At 36.1% G+C, this 22378-nt stretch overlaps 1 protein-coding gene across 1 annotated transcript in view; it reads left to right on the plus strand.

The window, feature by feature from the left end:
• SPOCK3 (SPARC (osteonectin), cwcv and kazal like domains proteoglycan 3) overlaps positions 1–22378 on the plus strand; it is a 232363-nt gene that overhangs the window by 95274 nt on the left and 114711 nt on the right. Inside the window, exon 4 of the mRNA XM_075149396.1 lies at positions 13290–13404. Coding sequence (XP_075005497.1) covers positions 13290–13404 — 115 coding nt within the window. The remainder of the gene's footprint in view (positions 1–13289; positions 13405–22378) is intronic.

Genomic DNA, 22378 nt, shown 5'->3' on the forward strand with positions numbered 1-22378 from the left:
TAAAAACAAGCAATTAGGATGTTTTGTGTTTTGGACTATTCCAAGTTGAATATTTTAGTAGTTTTAATGTATGTTTTATCAATGTGTCCTGGTTTTGGCTGGGATAGAGTTAAATTTTTTCCTAGTGCTGTGTTTTGAATTTAGTATGAGAAGAATATTGGTAACACATGGTGGTTTTAGTTGTTGCTAAGTACCCTGCTAGTCAAGGACATTCCGCTTCCATGCTCTGCCAAGTGCACAAGAGGATGGGAAGGAGCATAGCCAGGACAGCTGGCCCAGCTCAGAATATGAATGGTGGGCGTTCCCAGAAGTAGCGATCGCTACTTGGTTATTGGTCAGTGCAGGTGGTAAGCAATTGCATTGCACATCACTCATTTTGTATATTCTATTATTCTATTATTATCATTATTATTTTCCCTTCCTTTTCTGTTCCATTAAACTGTCTTTATCTCAACCCATGAGTTTTTCTCACTCTTACCCTTCCGTTTCTCTTCCCGTCCCACTGGGGGGTGGGGAGTGAGCGAGCGGCTGTGTGGTGTTTGGCTGCCTGCCGGATTAAACCACGAGAAATATTTTCTCAAATAAAAAAAACCCAATACTTTTACATCAGATAAAAATATACAGGATACTTTTGGTACATTTTATTTTGAGACTGCAGATGGTAGCAGACCTTGGAGGGGTAGCTATTGAATCAAATTGCATACACAAAGACACTGGCGTAATTTTTTAAAGTGCAAAGGATGTTTTCCTTTGCTCAATAGAAATACCTTGGAGGAACAGTGGAGTATTTTCATGCAATGGAAAAAATATGAAATGACATTTCCATGGAGGATGAACACCCTGAAGGTATAGTTGGTTTGTAGATATATTTATAACATTTCTTGTAGACCATTCCACTGAATTATTTTTGGCTTTTTTAGTATCAGGTTATATTAGATGTCTGTTTACAGCAGAAATATTGTAGATACTATTTTACAGCAGAAATAGATTTTGAAACAATTTCAAACACTTATATTTTAGTTTAGTCTTTGCCTTTTAGCTCTTTGTTTCATCTACCTAGTTCTGTAATAATTTGGGTAACTAAGGATATGCAAATACATGCAAACATATCTATAATTTGTGGATACATTTCTATACTGTGAACTGAAACCATTTAGAGTCATATTCAATAAAATAATTTGATTCACTCATTTGCAAGCCCTGGGAAGTCATAAGGGAGTTTAATGAAGATCCATTAGTTGAAGACTGTGAAAACAGTTATGTAGATTTAACTTTGCTACCTTTGATGTGTGCACTCATGATCTAGTTTTTATAGCAAAACTATTGAACTAGAAATACATATCTATCACTTCCAAGATAAATTGCAGTACTTTGCAATTAAAATGCATCACATATCACTTTAAATATAGTTTAGTCTTAACAGTAAATAAGCATGAAATATTTTTAACAGCTTTTCAATTTTGTTCTCTTTGAAATTCATAGTGTCCTCCTATAAAGACACCATTTCTTTATCTGAGCCAACATTTTAATCTGGTGAACAGTTTCCAGCTTCAGGTATTTAGGTATGTTTAGGAATCCTGTTCACCAAGAAAATACACCAAATCCTGTGTTAAACAGATTCCCACTGCTTTTCATTACTTTCAGCCAGCCCTTGCCTGAAGAGATCTTTTGTAGATGGCTGAGGAACGCGTTAATGGTGCTTTTTCTTCATTATCTGATGCTGTGCTTTAGCGGTTCTTTGTTATTTCTCTTTTATAAATTTCTCTACTGTGGTAACACCATGAAAGTGCCTTGTACCATACTGTTCACAGTCTTGGCTCCTAACTCAGGTTCACTGGGTAGTACACATCTGTGTTTCTAGTTGTGTATCTCAAATTGTTTCAGTAGAATTATTTCAGTAGAATTATTTCAGTAGAATCATTGAATGGATTCTAAATTCTTACAGCTATTTTAAGGAAGGCTATATAAAGGATTTTTAGTGAGGCTAAACCCAGCCCATAATGCGAGATTTTGCTTGCCTTCAGTAGCAGTTTAACCCCTCATTCCTGCTCCCCTGCCACCCTTGCTTTATGCCCTGATATTAGGTCTGTAGAGTCACAAAATCTCGAATTACAACTATCTGAAAGGAGGTTGTAACGAGGTGGGTGTTGGTCTCTTCTCCCAAGTAACTAGCGATAGGACGAGAGGAAATGGCCTCAAGTTGTGCCAAGGGAGGTTTGGACTGGACATTAGGAGAAATTTCTTTACTGTAAGAGTGGTCAGGCCTTGGAACAGGCTGCTCAGGGAAGTGGTGGAGTCACCATCCCTGGAATTATTTAAAAGACGTGTAGATGAGGTGCTTAGGGACATGGTGTAGTGGGTATGGTGGTGTTGGGTTGATGGTTGGACTCAATGATCTTAGAGCTCTTTTCCAACCTTAATGATTCTATGATTCTATTCTATGATTCTAATTGTCATAAGATAAATTTAAAAGTTTATTTTTTGTTTGTTTGTTTTTAAGCCAGTTAAATCATGGATTCAGATAGCCATTCAGACTCACGAATAGTTATGTCAGAGAAGTGGAAATGTGGCACAGGACTACAGTGACTGGCTAGAGGTAGAGCGCCAGCCCTTAAACTGGCAGCAGGCTCAGCAAAGGGTATGTGAAACTGTTTCTTTGCATTTCACAAACCTGCTAAACTTTAGTCCTGCAAATCTCTTCATTTTTAAAGCCCCTCTACTTCTGTCTACTGTGCTGGGATGTCCCAGCTAACTGTCTTGAGTCATGGGTCCCATTGGTCCGTGAGGACTGTGTGCCTGAAAATGTTTTGGCTTATACTAGGATTGCTGCTTCTTTACAGGCTCCCTTAATGGCCTAATGAACTTTCTTATGTTTGCCACAGGAATTTAATAAGAAAGCTTGTAAAATAGCTAATAGAGATAATTATTAAGAATATGAAATCTGAAATCACACATTACTGTTTAGTGGTGAGGGAAAAAGAAATAACTTAATAAATCCCTTTAAAAAAATGAACCAAAGAAAGAATGTAAAGAAAAAAAAAGGCTGTACATAGTTTTTGTTGAGCTTAAATAGAAGAATGACGGTTCTTAAAGCAAATTTTAAATGTTAAAAGTTGCCTTTTTGACCCGTTTTTATTTAATCAGCTAATATTTAAAAACCTGTTTTCTTATTTAAGTTGTTTTCTTAAGTAAGATGTTTCTTGTCTGTTTCTGTAATCCTGTTTATCTCTGGTTGATGTATACATAACTCTACTAATTTTTAATTTACAGTGTGTCAAAAACATACATCCCAGGACAAATAAGTTGCAGTATGGCATTGGCATGTAAAATGTCTGTTAGTAACCTCTGCATTGTTCTTGCATTTTAATGGACAGGATTGTGAGAGAACGATAGGATTTCAGGATTGTGTCTGGAGTTCTTATGTAATTAACAGAAATTGTGTTATTATTTATCATCTGTGAAACTTTAAGAAACCATGTGACCTCTCATGTCAGAATCTGCATGGCCAGCAGTAAATAAAAACAATTTTATTATTTGGACCTTGAATGTATTAGATTTGAGAATCAGTGAGACTGACTAAAGGGCAGATCTAGAGGTTACATTTTTATGATTTTATTTTTTTTTCCCAGAGAGAATACTTTAAGTGCTTTAAATAAGAATAGAAAAAAAAAAGAAAGCATATACTTCCGGAACATTTACTCTGCTTTTATATACTGCATAATATGCAATTAAATATATTCATGCTTTGTTTTTTATTTAGCTAGGTCTCATTTTAAATGAGACTTTCTCCCTCTAAGTCATCTCCAAGTCACAGGTTTTAAACTAACATTTCTTTCATAAAAATGTGTTCATGGATGGAAAGAAATGGATTGCCTCATGTATTGAAACATATGCTGTGAGATGAATAGGTATGCCCTTAAAAATTTCAAAACAGGACTTAGCCAAAACTGAAAAAAATATCTGTAGGTCAGATAAAAGATGAATATTGGTACTGTAAAAAATACTTGTGGTTGTAATAAACCTAGTTTGTTAGTAAAATGCTCACTGGTATTCATTAGACACTTTCCTGTATTTATCTGCTAATACAACAAATAAGTCTAAGCTGTCAAGTTGTTATATTGAGTCAGGGTGCCTTTTGGAGAGAAAGGCCAGGTTTGGCTGTGGAATGCTCTGTCTGAAGTATTGCACAGTCCGCTGCTCTGAAGTCACCTCACTTGACTTCTTATCTCCAGTGTTCTTTCCAAGCTACTCTCCTCTCCATCTTGTCCACACACAGGGAATGCACAACTTCTTCCTTTTCTGTGCTATGCAAGGTGTTGATAGCTATGAGTTGGGACACAGGTGCATACTCAAAAGTGACTGAAATTGTAGATTTCTTTATTACAAGCTAGTAACTGCAGAACACCTGCAGTTCTGCCTGTATTTCCAAACTACAGGGCTCTCTTAATCTGGAGACCAGAAGTGTTTCATGCAAACGTGAATCTAGTGATCCAAGAGAAACCCTGGAAGCAACATTACAAAGTGAATTTTTAATGGAGTAGACCCAATTTCTTTTACATTTATAATTTTACAGAAGAAGATAAATTCTTACGTTTTGGTTTTTCTTTTTTTTCTAATGGCCACTTAAATCTACTTGGAACTTTTACAGGTTTGGTGTATTTGTGGCTGTTAGCTTGTAACAGTGAAATATCTTTAAATACTAGAAAACTGAAGCATTTGAGGTTTGCCTTTAATTTCAGTATTTTAATCTCAAAGAACTTTTCATAGATGGTTTGTGTGAGCCAGGATGTATACAAAAGCTTAACTGACTCAAAAATTAACGTGCTCTGTATATTGTAATGCAAGATGTGATATCAACTTTTGTGACTTCTTTACAGAATGCATTTTATGTGGAGATCTTAATTCAGTTTTTCACAAGTACATTTCCTGATTATTTTTGTTATGCTAGGCTTCTTCAAAATACATATAAATGTATATTGCTGATGTATTAGATTCTTTATATGAATAGTCTACTGGATTCTGTTTTAGTTGGTTTAAAAAATTTAAAAGCTGAAGTGGATTGGAGTAAAAAAAATTCTGATTAAAATGCCCTCTTTATTTTAACATAAAAATACATAATTAAATACAGAAATTGAACAGTTCTCCAAGAGACTGGAATAATTAAAATACATCTTATAGCATGTTGTTTTGCAAGAGTAATCATCTTGGCATGTGAGATAGTAGGTGGCAGAAGTTTCAAGAAGATGCCTTTCTGCTGTTACAGGTATGCAGTTTTTTCTTTCCCCTGATTGTCTGAGTTGGAGAACCCAGAAGTCAGTTCTGACACAGCCAGCATGTCTCTAAATTATGATTTAGTGTATTTAGGAAAAGATAATATAATGCTTACTACTGTGAACTTTCAGGTAGTCTTAAGATGTTATTTCCTTCTGCCAAATCAAGGAAGTAGACATGGTGATTTGAAGAAGAAAAAAAAAAAAGTGCTTCACTGACACTGCTGAAATCTTAAAGGATGGCAGCCAAGTATGCACGTGCATTTCTACTAGTCATAGCTGTTTTGGATATTTCTGCAGAATATTCGAGAATTTCTTCTTATATACAGAAGAAAGTGGATATAATTGTCTTGATGTTGTTGTCAGTTACACCAGTCTGAGTCCAAAGTAACCCTGTTCTTTGGCAATTTAAATAAATAGGATCTTTTCTGAATTTGCACAGATATAATAAGAGGGGCATTTGATTTTTACTTTGTGGACTTTCTCATTTACATCAACTTTTGAGCTATGGGTAAGCTATTACCTTGTAAACTTTCAAGGAATACCCAAAAGAGAGAATACGAAATTATGGTAATGTTTTTGAAACAGAGCTCACAGGTATTTGCGAGGGTGAGAATTTCTTGTAATTTAGAAATAACAAAACCATTACTACTAACCATTGAAAAAAGAAAAATGCAGTCACTTTAGGCTGTGAGCCTGGGTGAACATTGTCAAAGGTAACTAGGGATTTTGGGTGCCTTACCTCTTGAGGACCGAATGAGTTTGTGGTTTTTGTTTTGTTTTGGTTTTATTTTTGGTGGGGGTCTTTTTGTTTTGTTTTTTAAATGGTACTACTAATCATAGGAGTAGAATGCTCAAATGTCTTTTGAAAATCTGAAGGTAATCACCCAATGTTTGAGAAATTTGGAGTCAGTAATTGCCCTTAAAATCTTGATAGGAAAGTTTTAGGTTTCGTGTTTCCCCCACTCACCCAGCCTTCCACACACCCTTGCCCGAAACCCTAGTGAATAAGTAGGATTAAGTATAACCTTTGTTCAGGTAAAAACTCTGTTAGGAAAACCACAGCCTATGGAAAACTACAGTGTAATATCTGTTAATTTCTAAAGATTTCAAGTGAGACTTTAATAGTAAAGATACCAAAACATTTAATAAGCATCAGTGTATGAAGAGTTGCAACATCTCTGTTTCATAGATGAGAAATCTAATACTCATTGGTTACCACAATGCTGAAAGATGGTGGAGTGCATCAGTGGATGTTGCGAAGCACACAGTTTGAATCTGAGGTGAAGGCCAGAAATGCAGAACTTGGGCAAAAGTTGTCCCAAGAGATTGCATTTTTGGTGATTTTAGAGATTCAGAGAATAGAAGGACATTTAGAAGAAAATTAGGAGGTCCTTAAATGATACACTGGTTATTTGGCAATCAGCAGTACAATACTCTTTTAAGTATGATTATTTAAACAGTTATGTTTTAAAAAAAAAAAGTGGGGGACAGATGCTTACTAGCTGTTTTACACACATTTAGTCATGGAGGTACATGCATCCACATAGACATATTTTTATGATACAAATTATCTGTCCTAGCTGTTCATCCTGGAATCTGCCCACTTGAAAAACTTGCTTACCCCTCATATCATATTGTTGAGGTGGCTGAGAGTAAAGTTTTCTCACTTGGAGACCACAATAGAAAAGAAGCTGTTGGTGGAATATGTCCCATGCAGTTTCCCTTCTTCAGGACACTCTTCTGTAGAATGTGGGGGTGGGTTAGGACATATAAATAAGGCTTACACTTCTGCATGAGTGGCTAAAAAATGTGTGGCTCAATGAAGATGATTGTTTTAAAGGGAGTGGAAAAAAAATGAGTGAAGTATTTCGAAATTGTGAAAAAGAGATCAAGCTTTAGTGGCTTTGGTCCAGAGGAAGAATAGAGTCTGCCAGCTTTTATTTTGGTTTTTTGAGCAATTATTTTAACTTACATTAATAGTACCCAGAATAGCAGGTACCATATTATAAATCAGTATAAATGCATTTTTATGTACATTTTTTTTTTGAAACTTATAATTGCAGCAATGAGCAAAAAAGAAATATGGTACTTTATTTAGTGTCAGATGGTTCTAACTCAGTATTAGATGTTTCTTTGCTTATTAGAACTTTATCTAGCATAACTGCAATGGTTACAGGGCAGCTTGACAGTCAGCACTAATGTATCAGAGCTTAGGTATGTAAAATGCTAGGAACAGCAACACATCTGAATATTAGGAGCTAAATAAAGCTGAATATTATCATCTTGGTAAAGCTAAGATCAGACCTGTGCCTTTAGAAGCTGGTTGTATCTGACTTTCTAGGAAGTCAGCTGATACATTATAGCCACTAATAAAGAAATTATTTCTGTCAAGCTTTAAATAAACATACTGCTTACGTCTAGATTCTCCTCACCACAGTGGAAACCATCACCTATTTTTAATGACAATATAATTGTGCTGTACAATCTACATTTTCACTTCAATTATGGAAAAAAAAAGGCTTCTAGCCTTCATAATTATGAAGATATTTTAGTAAGTGTGAATCCAATAAAAACTCATAGATTGATGTCTGTTTCATGCTGAAGAAAATAGCTCTGAGGGATACATAAATGGCTCCACAGTGGGATTTTGACACTTGTGATATTTTTGGTGTGAACATTGTACTGTTTATAGCTGCTTATTTTAGCAGAAATGGAAAGGAGTATGTGGTGGTGTCAGTGCAAGTCTGCATACTCTGAGTGAGCTGGGGTAAAGCAAGCATGTTTTGTCAGGGGTTGCTAGAAGATGCAGTGAAGAATTAAAGACTCAATGCCGTGTTATTTCCTGAGTTAACTTGAGTTACACACTTAGATGAAATCAATGGTACTTTTCCTGGAATAAATTTCTGCATTTTCATAGTAGTTTAAGACATTTAGGATGACTCCATGTAGAGACTGGACATAGTCAGATATGTCTCTGCATTGTCAGGGGAATCCAGTTCTTCCCCAGCATGAAAAACTTCAGACTATGGTTTTGGAAAATGGTTTTTTTGTGGTTTAGCCTTCATTTTCTATGAAAGTTGTCCATTTGTCTGTTCCAGGTATGAAGTAAAACAGGTTTAAAAAAAAGGCAAGCCATTTCCATGCTTTCATAAATATCTAATTTTTTTTTAGTCCTTTCAAAGCTGGGAAAATCACTAAGGCAATCCTTAAGTTTACCATTTTTAAAAAGCAGGTTAAAAATTAAAAACGTGAGATTGTGCAAAATAAGATTTAGACCCTATGTGTTTCATAGTATAGGGTTGACCTACGGCATGTGATATTGAAAGAAAAAAGAGAAAGACTTGCACTGCTTTTCACAATTTTTGGCAACATTTCTTTCTGTATTTTATCCTCTGGCTTGCTAAGCTACAGTGTCAGTCCAGGCAGACATTGACTCTTCAAGTAGCTGACTTTTTCACATTCCAAAAATCCCTATTTTTATATCAGTGACTTATTTGGTCTCTCCCTTGCTGTTGTAAGATACTGCAACTTTTCAAAAAATGCGTCGAAGGTCATACATTCTTCTGTGGCTTCTGCATCACAAAAACTGGTTCAGTAACTAAGAAATTTTTGCAAAGAAGTATTGAAAAAAGTGAGGCCATGTATGATATGTAAGATGAGGAAAAAAGACTTCTGTAGGGAGTTCATAGCTAACGGAGAACAAGAAGTCCAGCAGGTCACTGAGTGATAATGTGAGTTAATGTCGATGGCAAGACCATGAGTGTTGAATATGTCTTTGAATCTAAAGATGGTCTTGTGATTTTGGCACCTGCGGCTCTGCTGGCTTACTCACTCTCTAACATAGTAGCCCCTATACTAACACAGTCCCATAGCCATTCTTGCTGTATAATGAATGTGTGCCACACCTGAGGTGATCAAGAGTTCCATGCAGGGCATGATAACCACTGAGTCAGCAAATGCTGGAAGATTAAAGGGGTACTGTAAGGTTTGGATAGACTCCAGATCTGGTGATGTGTCCTGGCTTCCAGTCCGTGTGGTGTATGTAAACCTTTGGTAGGAGAGGGCCCAGTCTAGCCCAGGAAATGGTTCACTTTGGAAGTGTCCAAAACAGGTCTCTCACTCACACTCCCCTGTCAGCTGTTAGCTATAAAGAAATACCTCTGATAAGTTAATGAACTCACTGGTATGTTCTTCAATGTCTAATTGGTAGAGATGGTGTCAAAAATCCCGTAAAATTCTTCATTTCTCTGCAGCTGGACAAAACTGCCAAGACAAAGTCTTACGTCTCTTATAAATGCACAGGTGTGTGCACGCACACACACATGCACATAGGTTTTGTTCAGTACTTCACTTTGGTTTATAAAACAAACCCTGACCCTAAAAGAAACAGCTAATCAAACCCGACTTCTCTGTTTCCGAGCAAATGAAACAATGTGCGTATGCACAGAATGTGTTATCAGTTAGTCAGATTTATGGATAAGTCTTTCCTTTTTGTAAGCTGTTAGATTTTCTTCGAAGAAAATTCTTAGAGGAGAAAAATGGACAGAACGCAGCTGAGTTTGGTATCAACATAGGGCCAGGAAGGGGTTGCCTTGCAGATATTCTGTTGTCTTGCACAACTGATTTCTAATGTTAGGTTTTCACCAATGAATACTATCATTACCTTTCATTTAAAAGGTACAAAGGTGAATGGGTGCTGCACAGAAATGTATTTTTTAACACAGAATTCTAAACAATCTGGTTTATCTTTGGTGGAAAATGCCTGTTAAATACAGAAGGAACCTAATGGAGCATTCTTACCATCTCTTTTTCTTCCCAATGGTTTTCTTTCTGATAGTGCTGTCAAAATCCAGTACTTCTTTCTGTCATCACTTACATGTTCAAAGCCATTTTCTAATTTGATTTCCTAGTTAGATCTCTTGGAGTTCCATTGATTTTTTTTTTTTTTTTAAAAAAAAAAACACCCTTAGAATGTTTTCATTTACTTGCATATGTGTTTTTTGGGGGGGGTGATGTGTAGTGTGTGTGTGTGCAGCACTTTTTTTTTTTTCTTTTTTTTGGTGAATCTTCAACTCTGGCCCCTGGAGTTCTTTTCTAGGGGTAAAATCATTCTGATTCCAGCAAGAAACTAGATGTCTTCCCTAGTTTGATACCCATCTTTATGTTGACATAAAGGCAAAGTGTGATAGTACCATCTCTTGGTTGTAAAGTTGGGTTCTACCTGCAACATTGCCAAAAAGATATGTTATGGCTTGCTAAAATTTGATAGAATTGTCAAAACACACCTTCAGAGTCCCAAGAATTCAGGAAAAGAAATAACCATTTCAATGGGAATGGGAAGTTACATGATCTCCTCCATTCATCCCTTTTCCTGAAACACGTTTTCTACTTGATACTGAACTCAGCATCCTTATGTGATTCCAGATTTCTTTTGCTCATGTATTTTTATTCCACTAACCAGTTTTGCAAAACAGTTATCTGAAGATATGCCAGTATCGCCACCTTAGTGCATTCATCAGGGAGCATTCTGGGAAGAGATACTTGGACCAGTATATTAAGTGATAATCTGTTCATGCTTACTAGGGGCTGACATTACATTCTGCCTGACTTTAAGTGAAAAAGTATTCGGCATGGATTCTAAAATCTAAAGTATATTGGAGAAGGATACTGAATATGCTCTTGGTAATTTTGAGTCCAACTCTGTTATCCTAGTTCAGTCAGTTTTTGCTGCATTTGCTTCCCACTTGTTTAGAGTTGTTGTAATCGGACTTATTCTGGATGACTCATTGTGGATTTATGGCCGGTTTGCTGTAGAAATAAATAAAAATACCTGGAAGAGGAATGCATCTTTGCATACGTCTTATGCTGTAATTAGCAAAATATTTCTTTTCAGTCTGCATTGAATTATTATTGTATTAATGATTCCATCACTTTTCTGCTTTGTTGGTAATATGATGTATATATTTTGCACAGCTGAATATATTGTTAAGAAGGAAATAAAACTGAAAAAGTCACTGCTTAGACTGTATTTAATCATACTTAGCACCACAAAGTCGTGTGTCAAAACTGTAACTAATGATCAGCCTCGTTCTTGTTTCCTGGGTACATGGTTAGTCAGCTTTATGTTAATATCATCTCACAGCTCAAACAGAGGTGTGGTTAAAAGTTTACTTTTGATCGTGAGGAACAGAAGAAATATACCTTTCCTTTGAGAAAATATGGATACAAATATACATTTTATAAGCAAATGTGAAAAAAAGGGAAAAAGAGCATGTCTGAAGTATAACTGAAAACTGGACTAATATGCTGAAGCAAAGATGAATACAGGAAAACTGAATTCTAGTTGTTCATAGCTTTCTTGCTTGATTTTGCGATTTAGGATTTTCAGTGGCGTCTGTTTAAGCTAGGCTATGGTGTTTAACTTATTAGGGTGGATTGTTTGGGTTTTTTTTTTTTGGAGGAGTGTTAAGCTAAAAAAAAAAAAAAAAAACCACCATCCCTATAGGAACAAAAAAATTAGTTTTGGAGTATTTAGATCTACCTGAAAGACACCATGGAGATCAGAGAAGGGAGAAGTTGATTGTTTCTTGTAAGAGCATAAATTGGAAGAAACTTTTCTGTATTATCGTGTAGGGATGGCTACTCAAGAAATATGCTACACAAATTTAATAATGAGTAACAAACAGGATTATTTGACTCTCCTAGTATTATAGCTAGAAATCAGTATTTGTAGTTCGAAGTGTAGTTCAAAGATGAGTGTGGATTAATGACTAAAGGACCAGCTACAAAAAAACCCACAAAGCAGAAATAGGAGACCTAGAATATTTCAGGTAGAATTTGTATTTAAGGACGGAGTCATACAAATCACTCACTGGCATATTTTAGTATACTTTTTCTTTTACTAAAATCTCATCTGAGTAATAATTACTCAGTAAATTCAGACAAAGTCATTATTCACCACTTAATGTTGAGTCGGAAGAACCCAGCTGTGTCTTAGTAAGCAGGAAAGGGAAACTACTTTCAAGGTAGAAATACCAGTATTTGGGGATTACAGTGAGAAAATGACAATTGCTTAAAGAATGTGGTGGTGAGGACTTTCTTAGCTACGTGAAAACAGCCTTTAGCCAATGGATGGTTTTCTTCTTCTTAGGGTTGATTTGCTTATGGACCAGGACATCACCATTTGTGTCTTATTGAATTATTACTATGCAATATAGCTTAGTAGATGTTATTATTTCATAGTAGGAACAACAAGAAATGGATTGAGTAGAAGTACATTGTTTTTATTAGCATCCTGGCTTATAGCTTTTAAAAAGATCTTGTATGTGGGAGATGTGGTAGCCAACATCTGAATGAACAAATGTTCCAAACTTCTGATCAAATGTCATTTGCCTTTCTGACTTCTTTTTCATTACTTTTTGGCTTATAGTTTTGTTGTGATTTCATAAATGTGGTGGCTTCTGAGCTGTAAAAATCATAAACCTAATCCTGTTTAGAGGTGACATGACTGAAATGGAGAACTGTAGACAACAGAATCCATTTCAAAATTGTTTTGTGTGGGAATTTGGTGCTCTGAATGACATAATGGGTATGGGTATGCAGACTTCCTAAAAGTTCTAAGCAAATTCTAATATTAAAAAAGTGTTTTCAGCTACAGTAAAAATCAGCAGCCTTTGATTGCCTTTGTTACAGATGTTGACCAGGAGAGAGTTGGATAGGGTACTTAGTATTTTTATAAATAAAAAACAGTGGTATTGTATGAGAACATACAGAAGCATACATGTTTCATGAAGATCCGTTTTCCTTGGTAGGGAATTTTGCACAGCTTCATTTTGCATTATCATTGAGTGTGCTGCATTTTATCCTGGTGAAAATCAGTGCCTTTCGGTCCATTGTGCGGTAAAAGCAGCATGCCGTTCCCCTCCACGTACTTGGTGGGTTTTATGTGTGATGTGTTTCTTTTCTTAATTGTATGTTTCTAGATAATTGTTAACAATTTTCTAAAATTATTTTTAGCTTTAGATCCGGCTAAAGATCCATGTTTAAAGATGAAATGTAGTCGCCATAAGGTCTGTGTTGCGCAGGATCAACAAACTGCTGTTTGCATTAGTCACCGAAGGCTTACACACAGGTAAATACTTTAAAAGTTAATCCTATAGACTTTTTTATAGTGTTCATGACTTGACTGTAAACCATAAATACGCTATAATTAAGTTTAGTTATTTAACAACATATGAGCACAGTAGGAATGGATTTTAGAAGTAATTATGTATGCATAATTCGATTAGTGTGTTTAATTTTTGATTTTTTTGATAGGCTGGTAAACTAGAGGGTGTACATATTTAAATATCACAAGCTGCTGATACAAATACATTTAAGGAAATACCAACTGTGCCAATACCAAATGAATATAACAATTGTGATAATGTCCTGCTGCTGTACATTTCTTTGACTTGATCACTTATGTGAAGCTAAAGAACTCAAAACTGCCTGTTAAAGTGTACATAACGGCCTGTTATAGTGTAAGTTGTGGGGTTTTTTTAATTCCTTCTTTTTTTTTTTTCTTCTTCTATGCATTCCAATTTTCTTAGCATTCTGGACTGGTTAAATATAAGGAACAAATACATGATAAAGTTATTCCAGAATCCGAATATAGATGATTTTTATTCTTACCTTTTTTTGGGAAAACAGTTCCAGATGCTCTATTTATTTAGGTCTTAGAATGGCAGAATATTAATGTACTTCTGTGGCTTTATCTGGGGCAGATGGTTTATATGTAGAGGGCTGAACCATACACTTTGTTGAGTCATGAGATTGTTGTTTGTTCAGGGGGTGGAGTCAAGTTTCATATTTGACTTGGGATTGTTCATTTTTTTTGCATTTCATTGTGGGAAACAGAGCACAGTAGAAAGGCTAAACTTCAATAACGTGATTGAAATAAGTGTGTGTTAAAGTGCTTTGCTCGGTAGGGGCTGAAAAGAGCTAAGGAAAACAGAGACTTTCTTGTCTGATGTAAGGATCATTTCAAGCTTTTTAGAGAGCCAGTACAGTTTTATGAATGATATAAGGAATGTTCTTCTGTGTGTCTAGTTATGTTTAAATACACCCATCTGTAGCTTTTCAAACAAGCAAGATAGTACATAGTGAAAAGAAAAGTTTAAACTATCCTCAATCTGCAGCTGCAGTTAATTAACAAAAAAGCTCTACATTATTTGTAGAGCTATACTGTTTATATCAAACAATCTCAGTGTAGAGTTAGACATTTTGGTTTGATAAAGTATTATATAAGGTGCAAGAATTATTATCAGACAAAGCTAGGTAGGCTAATTTCAACTACATGTGAACTGCCAGGGGAATATGTCAGTGTCAGCTGTGAAAAGACAACACAATCATTTGAAACTTCTGAGAGGTATTACACACACTATTGAAAACAGTGAAAAAATGACATCTCCAGGTTAAATATACATGCAGCAGGTAAGGACTGAAAACTTTTTTAGACTAGATGAAGCTGCATACAGTGGTTGAATTAATAAATGTACTGACATCTTCCTTCATACCTGTATTATTCCTCCCACAGTCCCTGGCACTCATTTAGAAAGGTACTTTAAGAGGCAAAGCTTGTCTGAATATAATACAATCTCATAATGGGAAACATCGGAATGGCAGCAACTTGGTGATTGTAATACGCACTGCAAGTCTCGTCTTGTAAGCTAGATGAAACAATTCTGTACCTACCTGTCCTGAGCCAGGACGGGGGTTTCCCAAGCTTAGATCTCCCCGTTGCCCCAGATTACCAGGTTCAAGGAGCAATCAATTGCTTTGTGCTTTCTTTCCAAAGAAGTTTTCTTGATGCAATCTCTGACCTTTCTGTAGTATGGTGGGATAAGAGTACACATAGCATATTCACAAGCAGTCGTGTCTGCCGGTCTCTTTACCTCTATTAAGTTATTTCACCCAAGATTTTATTCCTTCACTGATATCTACAATTTGGATATTGATTTTCAACAGAGCCATCTATTTTTCCAAGTTCCCAAAGGACTAGTCCACTCATTTATAAGTCTTGGTAAAAATTAGATGAGAAAGGTTATATTATCAACTGTCAGGTTATATTATCTACCTGTATCCATTTCTAATGTATCAGTTGTGTGTATTCAGTCTGTTGGGAATAAATCTTTACAAAATTTCGTTCCAATAATTTTCCCTTTCCACTTTGTGTGTGTGTGTATGTGGTGTTATTCGAAGATTTGATATTTTGAATAACTTTTATTTTTTTATTTTTTTAAGAAAAGGCAGCTGGGAATGTCTTCTGGAAAAATAGTTGAGACGTTTTTCATGGATTACTGGGAACTCTTCATAAAGAACTTGCCCACAGATTTCCATTTGGACGTATTTGCTATATAGATCCATAGATGTTCCAGAGAATATTCCCGAGACTCTTGCACAGGAAAAGTAGTTTTAAGCATGTGAAGTGATATAGTGGCAAAGACTATCCTCAAGAGACGGTCAGGGAAGAGGAGACTCTGCATACCTCCAAGATAAATAAAAGGCTTATGGGCACCTTTGGGCTACCCCAGGGAAAGAAGCCTGAAATACACTGTTACAGCTGAATAGATTATTCTGGAGTATCATCAAGTTGAGATTCTCAGATTTACAGTTAAATTCTCTGTTACTAGAAGCAGCCCTATTACCTTGTTCATAAAATTCTGTATATAAATTCTGTCACTCTTTGAGATAATAGCGTAGACAGACAGGTTGCTAACCAGTGAAGGCCGATAATTGTATCAAATGGAGAAATCACATCAGTAATTTATTTTGTTATTTTGTTAGAAATTGAGTTGCAGAAAACCGGTTAGGCATGGACATTCTGTTATTCAGTCCATGCTGTCCCAGGTGTTCTTATCTGTACAATTCCAAACTACTGTAGCCCTGTATGGATTACGGAGGGTACCTCAGTACCACACAAAGCAGCATGTGATCGGTGAATATCCCAGCCATCTGCAAGGCGCTTAGTGATGTGATATGACATGGTCCAACAGGATTAATTAACATGACAGTATACTCTACTGATGTGATGATTCTATCTGTGCTTTCAGAAATATTAAAATTTGTATTAGCTCGGGGATCTCAGCACTATGCTCTTGCTGCAGTGTGCTTGCCTTTGCGTGGTTTCAAAACCAGCTACTGCATCTCACTGTCCTTTTCATGGTGGTGTGGATCAGGCAAGCCTATGGTTTTGCTATTTCTTCAGTTTCCATGGCAGCAGAGATCATGGTTTCCCCTCAGTCTTGAGGTACTGCACACAGGGCTCGTTTCGTTTTCTGGGAGACTGCCAAGATGGCAAGTCCTCTTCTAGCATGCTTATACAGTGCCACAGCATCCTGATGCAAGAGCTTCCTTTATGTTCTGTTCTGGAAAGACTGAACAGTATTTGACAAAAAGGTGAAATAAGTGTTGTAGATCATTGGTCATGAGAGTAGTTTGGCGTACGAAAGCTTTAGAAAGTATGGGGGCATGGTTAGAGGTGCCAGATTTTTGTTGGTAGCAGGTAATTGCATTTGCATCTCTGTTGGCTATAACTGTGTTGGAAGCTGGTTCTGTGCTCTTGGCTGTGTCCTATGAAAGAAAGAGGAAGTACTTTAGGAGGGGAAAACATGCAGGATATATATTGATGTTATTTATCCAAGTACTTCCATGTGGATTGCTGTGGGAAGGGAGTAGCTGCCTGCACTAGAATGCATGATAAACAAATAATTCAAAGTCTAGTGTAAAATAGAATTTTTCATTGATTCTTTGAAACTCTGGAGATTGACATTAACTTTTCCTTTTGTCTAAATGGTGTTTTACCGTTCCTTTGTGCTTTCCAATTTATCTTTATTGGTTAAGTGATAGGCTTTATGGGGAAAAAAATCCCTGTAAAGTGTCTGTACATTCAGTAATGAAATGCTTTGGACTATACCTCATGCAGTTCCAAATACAACTTGTAGAATATCGGAATACAGTATTGCCAATACTGTGATACAGTGATGTGAATGCTATGGTGACAAGCAGAATGCTCATCATACTAATAGAAATTTGTCTGCTTGTTTCAGTTTTCCGCCACTTTCAGGAGATTTAATTACTTGAATCTGCGCTACTGAGAATCTCTGGGAACTGTGAGTTCACCCCTGTGAGCTTGGGGAAGAGGAAAAAAATTTATGTGAACGTTCAGCCAGAAGAGAATTGGACAGGAAGTAAAAGGGGGTCAGCAGTCAAAGGAGGATGGCTGTAGGTGGTAATGGATATTTCAGAATACCTGCAATGGAATGTGTGCTCTTTGTATACGCAGAGCAGCAGGTGGTAAAGATAAAGCCTTAAATCTTCACATACTTGTGGTTGCCACTTTGAGCAAAGAAAGAAAGAATTTTTGGTGACACCACAACACGTAGGAATTCATTAAGGCCATGGAAAGCTGGTAGGTAAACAGGCTCAGAAAAGTTGAAAAGTTAGTCCAGCAACGAGCTATCATAGATTTGCAGGTCCTGATAAATAGTCTGTTAACTTCATCTTAAATTTGAAACAGACAATTACAATATGAAGTGACACATCATGTAAATTGCTCTAAGAATAACATCCTGTGAATCATAGACTACTGTACGAAACTAAGCAGTGTATAGGTGAAGTTCTAAGTAAGTAGGTTAGCTGCAGGTGAAGAGCAGAACTCTAGAAGACTTGAAAAAATGGGGCAGGGTTGCCACCCAGCAGCGAATTTTAATGTAAGCATAACAGTAAACATGGGGTATTGCCTGTGGTTTCAGTTGGATTGCTTTTACCGAAATTCTTTTTTGATACTGCATGTTTGTCAAAACAAAAATATTTAAACTTAATGCTTAAAGATGAAAGAAAGGGGGGGGGGGGAGGGAAGCATCTATCTACTACAGATGTTTCTCTCTGCTTTTATCTCAAACCAGCTGCAGGAGGCAATTTACAAATGAAGTTAATTCAGTTGAGACCCTGTCATTTCGCAGTCCATTCCAAGATTTGACTGCTTACTGCAAGAAAGTCATGAAGTGATGACTTGCTCAGTAACATTTAGAAATGTTTTGTGCATAAGCTCTGGAAGTGAGGAAATTGCAAGACAGTTTTGGGCCGAGTAAATCTGAATGTCTTTGATATATTAGAACCTACTGACTAACCTCGTACTGATTGATCCTAGTGGAATCTGATAAAACAGTCTCTTTTTCTCCTTCCATATGTAAAAGAAATGTACTGCATAAAATTGATTGGATACATTAAATCAATCAATGCTTGGATGCATTAAATTAATCAATGCGTCAAATGCATGTGCAATTTTTCTAGGTAAATGTAGATTTCCCCACCATACATTATACCCGCTGCCCTCATTGTGAAAGTCCTGCTATGCTTTTTATGGATTTGTTTATGTAAAATATGCAGATCAACACAACAGTTCCCTGTTATGTGAGAAATAGATTGCACTTGTCTCTGCCATGTTATATCCATGGCATGTTAAGATGGAGTTGAAATGTTTAAAGACTGACAGCTATTACTTATGTAAGGACCTCGAACTTTCTATTTCTTTCTATTGGATTCCTCATCCTCGCCAATCATTTATTCTTAGGTTTCGGAGTACGAAGCAACTGTAACACAATTCAGGTATTCCAGATCTAGTTTTTATTTCACGTATTAGGCATAGGAAATCTCTAGGGAATTATTTAGAAATAAGGGATCATTCCTTTTGTAGCCGATCTTTTTATTTCTGATTTATTTTCTTTCTCTTTGCAGATCATGCCTGACAGTCATTTACAGTCCCTTTCTTGTTTTTGTACTGTTTTGTTTTGTTTTGTTTTCTTTATGGTAGCAGCCTACACCTATGTCATTTTAATAACGTAGGAAAGGTGTTTGTAAGAGGAATAGAATTGCCTTGTCATAGAGGTACACAGCTTTTTGGATCTTCTTTACAGGTAACTGATTCCCAATAAATATTATCAAAGCAATAGATTCTGATGATACTAGCAATTCTAAAAAAGTTAACCCATTTTGTTAAAGTAAAGGTTAAGGTAGGAGAGGTGACTTAATCATGGTAAAAGCATTTCAGTTATAGATCGTGATTTCCCTGGAAAATGACAAGAATTCACTCGTCATGCATAGAGAGTCATAACAAGTAAGCATTTAACTAAGTTAAAACAAAGAAACAAAAAATTATAATTGCTCTTCTTGTATTAGAGCTCCAGAAGGCAGGCTCCAGGGAAGTGTGCAGACTGGACCTCTATCAAACGTGAAGCTGGGTAGGAGGTGAGCAGTATAGAGGGCCTAATGATACAGAATTCACTATTTTAAGAATAAAGGAAAGAGGGGTGGGTGCTATGTGGGTAAAATGTTTCCTCTGCTGTTTCTTAAGAGTTCTATGAAATGAAGTTAGCTTTAGTGAGAATTGTTCCCTGCCCCTACGCTTGTGGAGTAGGACCTGAATTTAGGGGTTAACAAAAATTTTCTAATATTTCTGCTTGTGGGTGCAGTCTTCAAGTTACCATGATTTCACTACAAAGCATGTTAAAGAACATCTCTTTATTATAGACTCACAGAAGCTGATAGTGGTAAAAATGTCATATCACTTAATATAATTTACTAAGGTAGTTTGATAGATTTTGTGCTAGCACTTAATGTTATTACAACTTCCTCTAGGCTTTTGAGTTAAATGACATTTCCAAGTGCTGATTTGGTTCAAATCATTGGTCATCTAGTCCATTATCTTTCCTTGGACTCCTGCCCTCTTACAGTGTTTTTGAAGAATGTGGAAAACCAGTCTAAATACTTTTTTAGATGAGCTGGATTATCAGAAGTTCTTCCCCGGGTGTGTTCACCTTAGTATTATAACATGAGGAAAATGTTCCATCTCAGCTTTGAGTGACGAGTGTTGGACCCTGAAGCATGAAAAGGGTTAACCTTTTCCTGTTATGGATGATGTGACAGAAGCCCAGAGTAAATTTCAAGTGCTGCAGAACTGTAACACTGATTCCACTGCAAAAGCTAATGGAAACCTCTTCTGTTTCTATGCTGTGGTAAATGCATGGCTGAGATTATGTCCCCAGACATAAAAAGTGACAAAGTCCAAGTATGTGAGAGGCCCATTCGGTAAGAAAACGCACACGCATACATACATGCACACATGTGCGTACAAACATGCACATACATACATATAAATAAATAGGTACATATGTATATGTATTTTTTCTGTTCATATTGTATGGGGACACATATCCTGGATTTCCAAAACATCATACTTTGGAATTTGATGTATTTTACTATCGCTCTCATTTTACAATAAAAGAAGGAAAGAGAGTTTTCAATTTAGACTTGCTACAGTAAGTTTTTGTTTAAAAAAAAAAAAAAGAAAGAAAAGCTGGAATTGCCAATCTGTAGTTGTATTAAGTAGTCTGAGCAGTTTTCAAAGAGAGTCTGTTAGAACTGATATGGAAGATACTCTATTTGATTAGAATCACATAGAGCCTTGCTCTCATTTGATTAGAAAAAGGAAAAGAAGCAGAGAAGAAGGAACAGTATAGCTTTGTAGCTTTTGTGTATCTTTAGGTGCTGCAGCATTTTATTATGATTTCAAAAAAAGAATTCCAAAAAATTGAAGCAAAACAAAGGATTTGCTTTGGGCAGATTGTGTGAAAGTTGCAAATACCACTATTTAGGATGTCATCATTTCACATTATAATGCTGCTGAAGAAGGCCAGCTGGTGCAGTTAAGTCCCTTATTGGAAATTTTAGTCTGATTCATTACTGTGATTTGTAGTTGTACACAGAAACACTTAATCACTCTTATGCTCTGAGCTCTATTGAATCTGCTGAAGGCTTTCTGGTTCTTTGCATAATTTGTGCTGCCAGTCTGCCAGCTTGGCAGTGTTTCAAGCTTGTTGCATTATCTGTGTTTGTTTGCACAGGAAGTGATGCTGCACGTAGGCTGAATTTACAGTAATTCTTTTGTAATAGGCTAATGAGCAACACTACTTCATTCACAATACTAACATTATATAGCTTTGATTAGTCCAATTATCGTGTAACTATGCCATTGTGATCATACTTACACTCTACAAAGTACTGAAAAGGAAATTTGCTTAGCCATATCTTAATTGAACTCGTTGAGAAAATAATTTGGACTTTCTTGTGCTTTAGAGAGGTGAAAATGTGAATATTTTGGAGAATTTTATATGCTATGCAGTTTAATTTATGAAAGAAAAAAAGTGAAGCTTCTTTTTTACTAGCTGTTTCATTGCATTGGGAAGGAAAAAAGGTGACTAACACTATACATCATAAGTTTTGCATATGTTGTGAGGGCCTATTCTTTCCTTGGTGTGCATGTGTTTCTTCCATTCGTTTCTTCCATTCATTTTAGTGGGAGTTATGGATACACAGCTAGAGGAAAATAGGATCCTCTAATGGAATTCATTCTCTCTAAGTAACTTCTGCTAACACTTACGAAAGATGCGTATGTAGATTGCAAGAATGTATATTGCAGTACCAATATGGTCCATATCAGCCTTACTATTGATTAAGGTTGTAACTTAGCCATACAATATTTATATTTTTTGTAGCCAAACTTCAAAACTAAAAAAATTGCTGCCCTTAACAAAAAAAAAAAACCACCACACCCCCCCCACCCCAATCTGTGTCTGTAGAAATCTAAAACAGAAATTTTTTAGGTTTTAATAGTTGGTTTTTTTCTTGGTATCTAATACATGTTTTGTAGGAGATCAAAGGAAACTTGAAATAAAGGAGACCTAAACAGAACTCCCCTATTCTATTTATTAGCAGAACAGGTATTTTCTACTATACTTTTTCCATTCAAAATCCATTTTTAAGGAAAATATGGAGTCCTACTCTAGACTAATGCAGGTGGACTTCAACTGATTTAGTAGGTCCTAGGCCTACTCATGTTTTACCTGCTCCAGTAATCTTGTTCAGATTCTCAGTGGCCTGTAGGAACAAGAGGGTGCACTGGATAATCAGTTGGCATGATGAGTTTTTCAGTGATCATAGCGTCCTACTTTCCACTTCTGTAATGAGATTACAAATTAGGGTTGGGATTTTTTTTTTTTTCCCCA

Source organism: Calonectris borealis, chromosome 4, assembly GCF_964195595.1.
Source record: "Calonectris borealis chromosome 4, bCalBor7.hap1.2, whole genome shotgun sequence".
Lineage (NCBI taxonomy): Eukaryota > Metazoa > Chordata > Aves > Procellariiformes > Procellariidae > Calonectris > Calonectris borealis.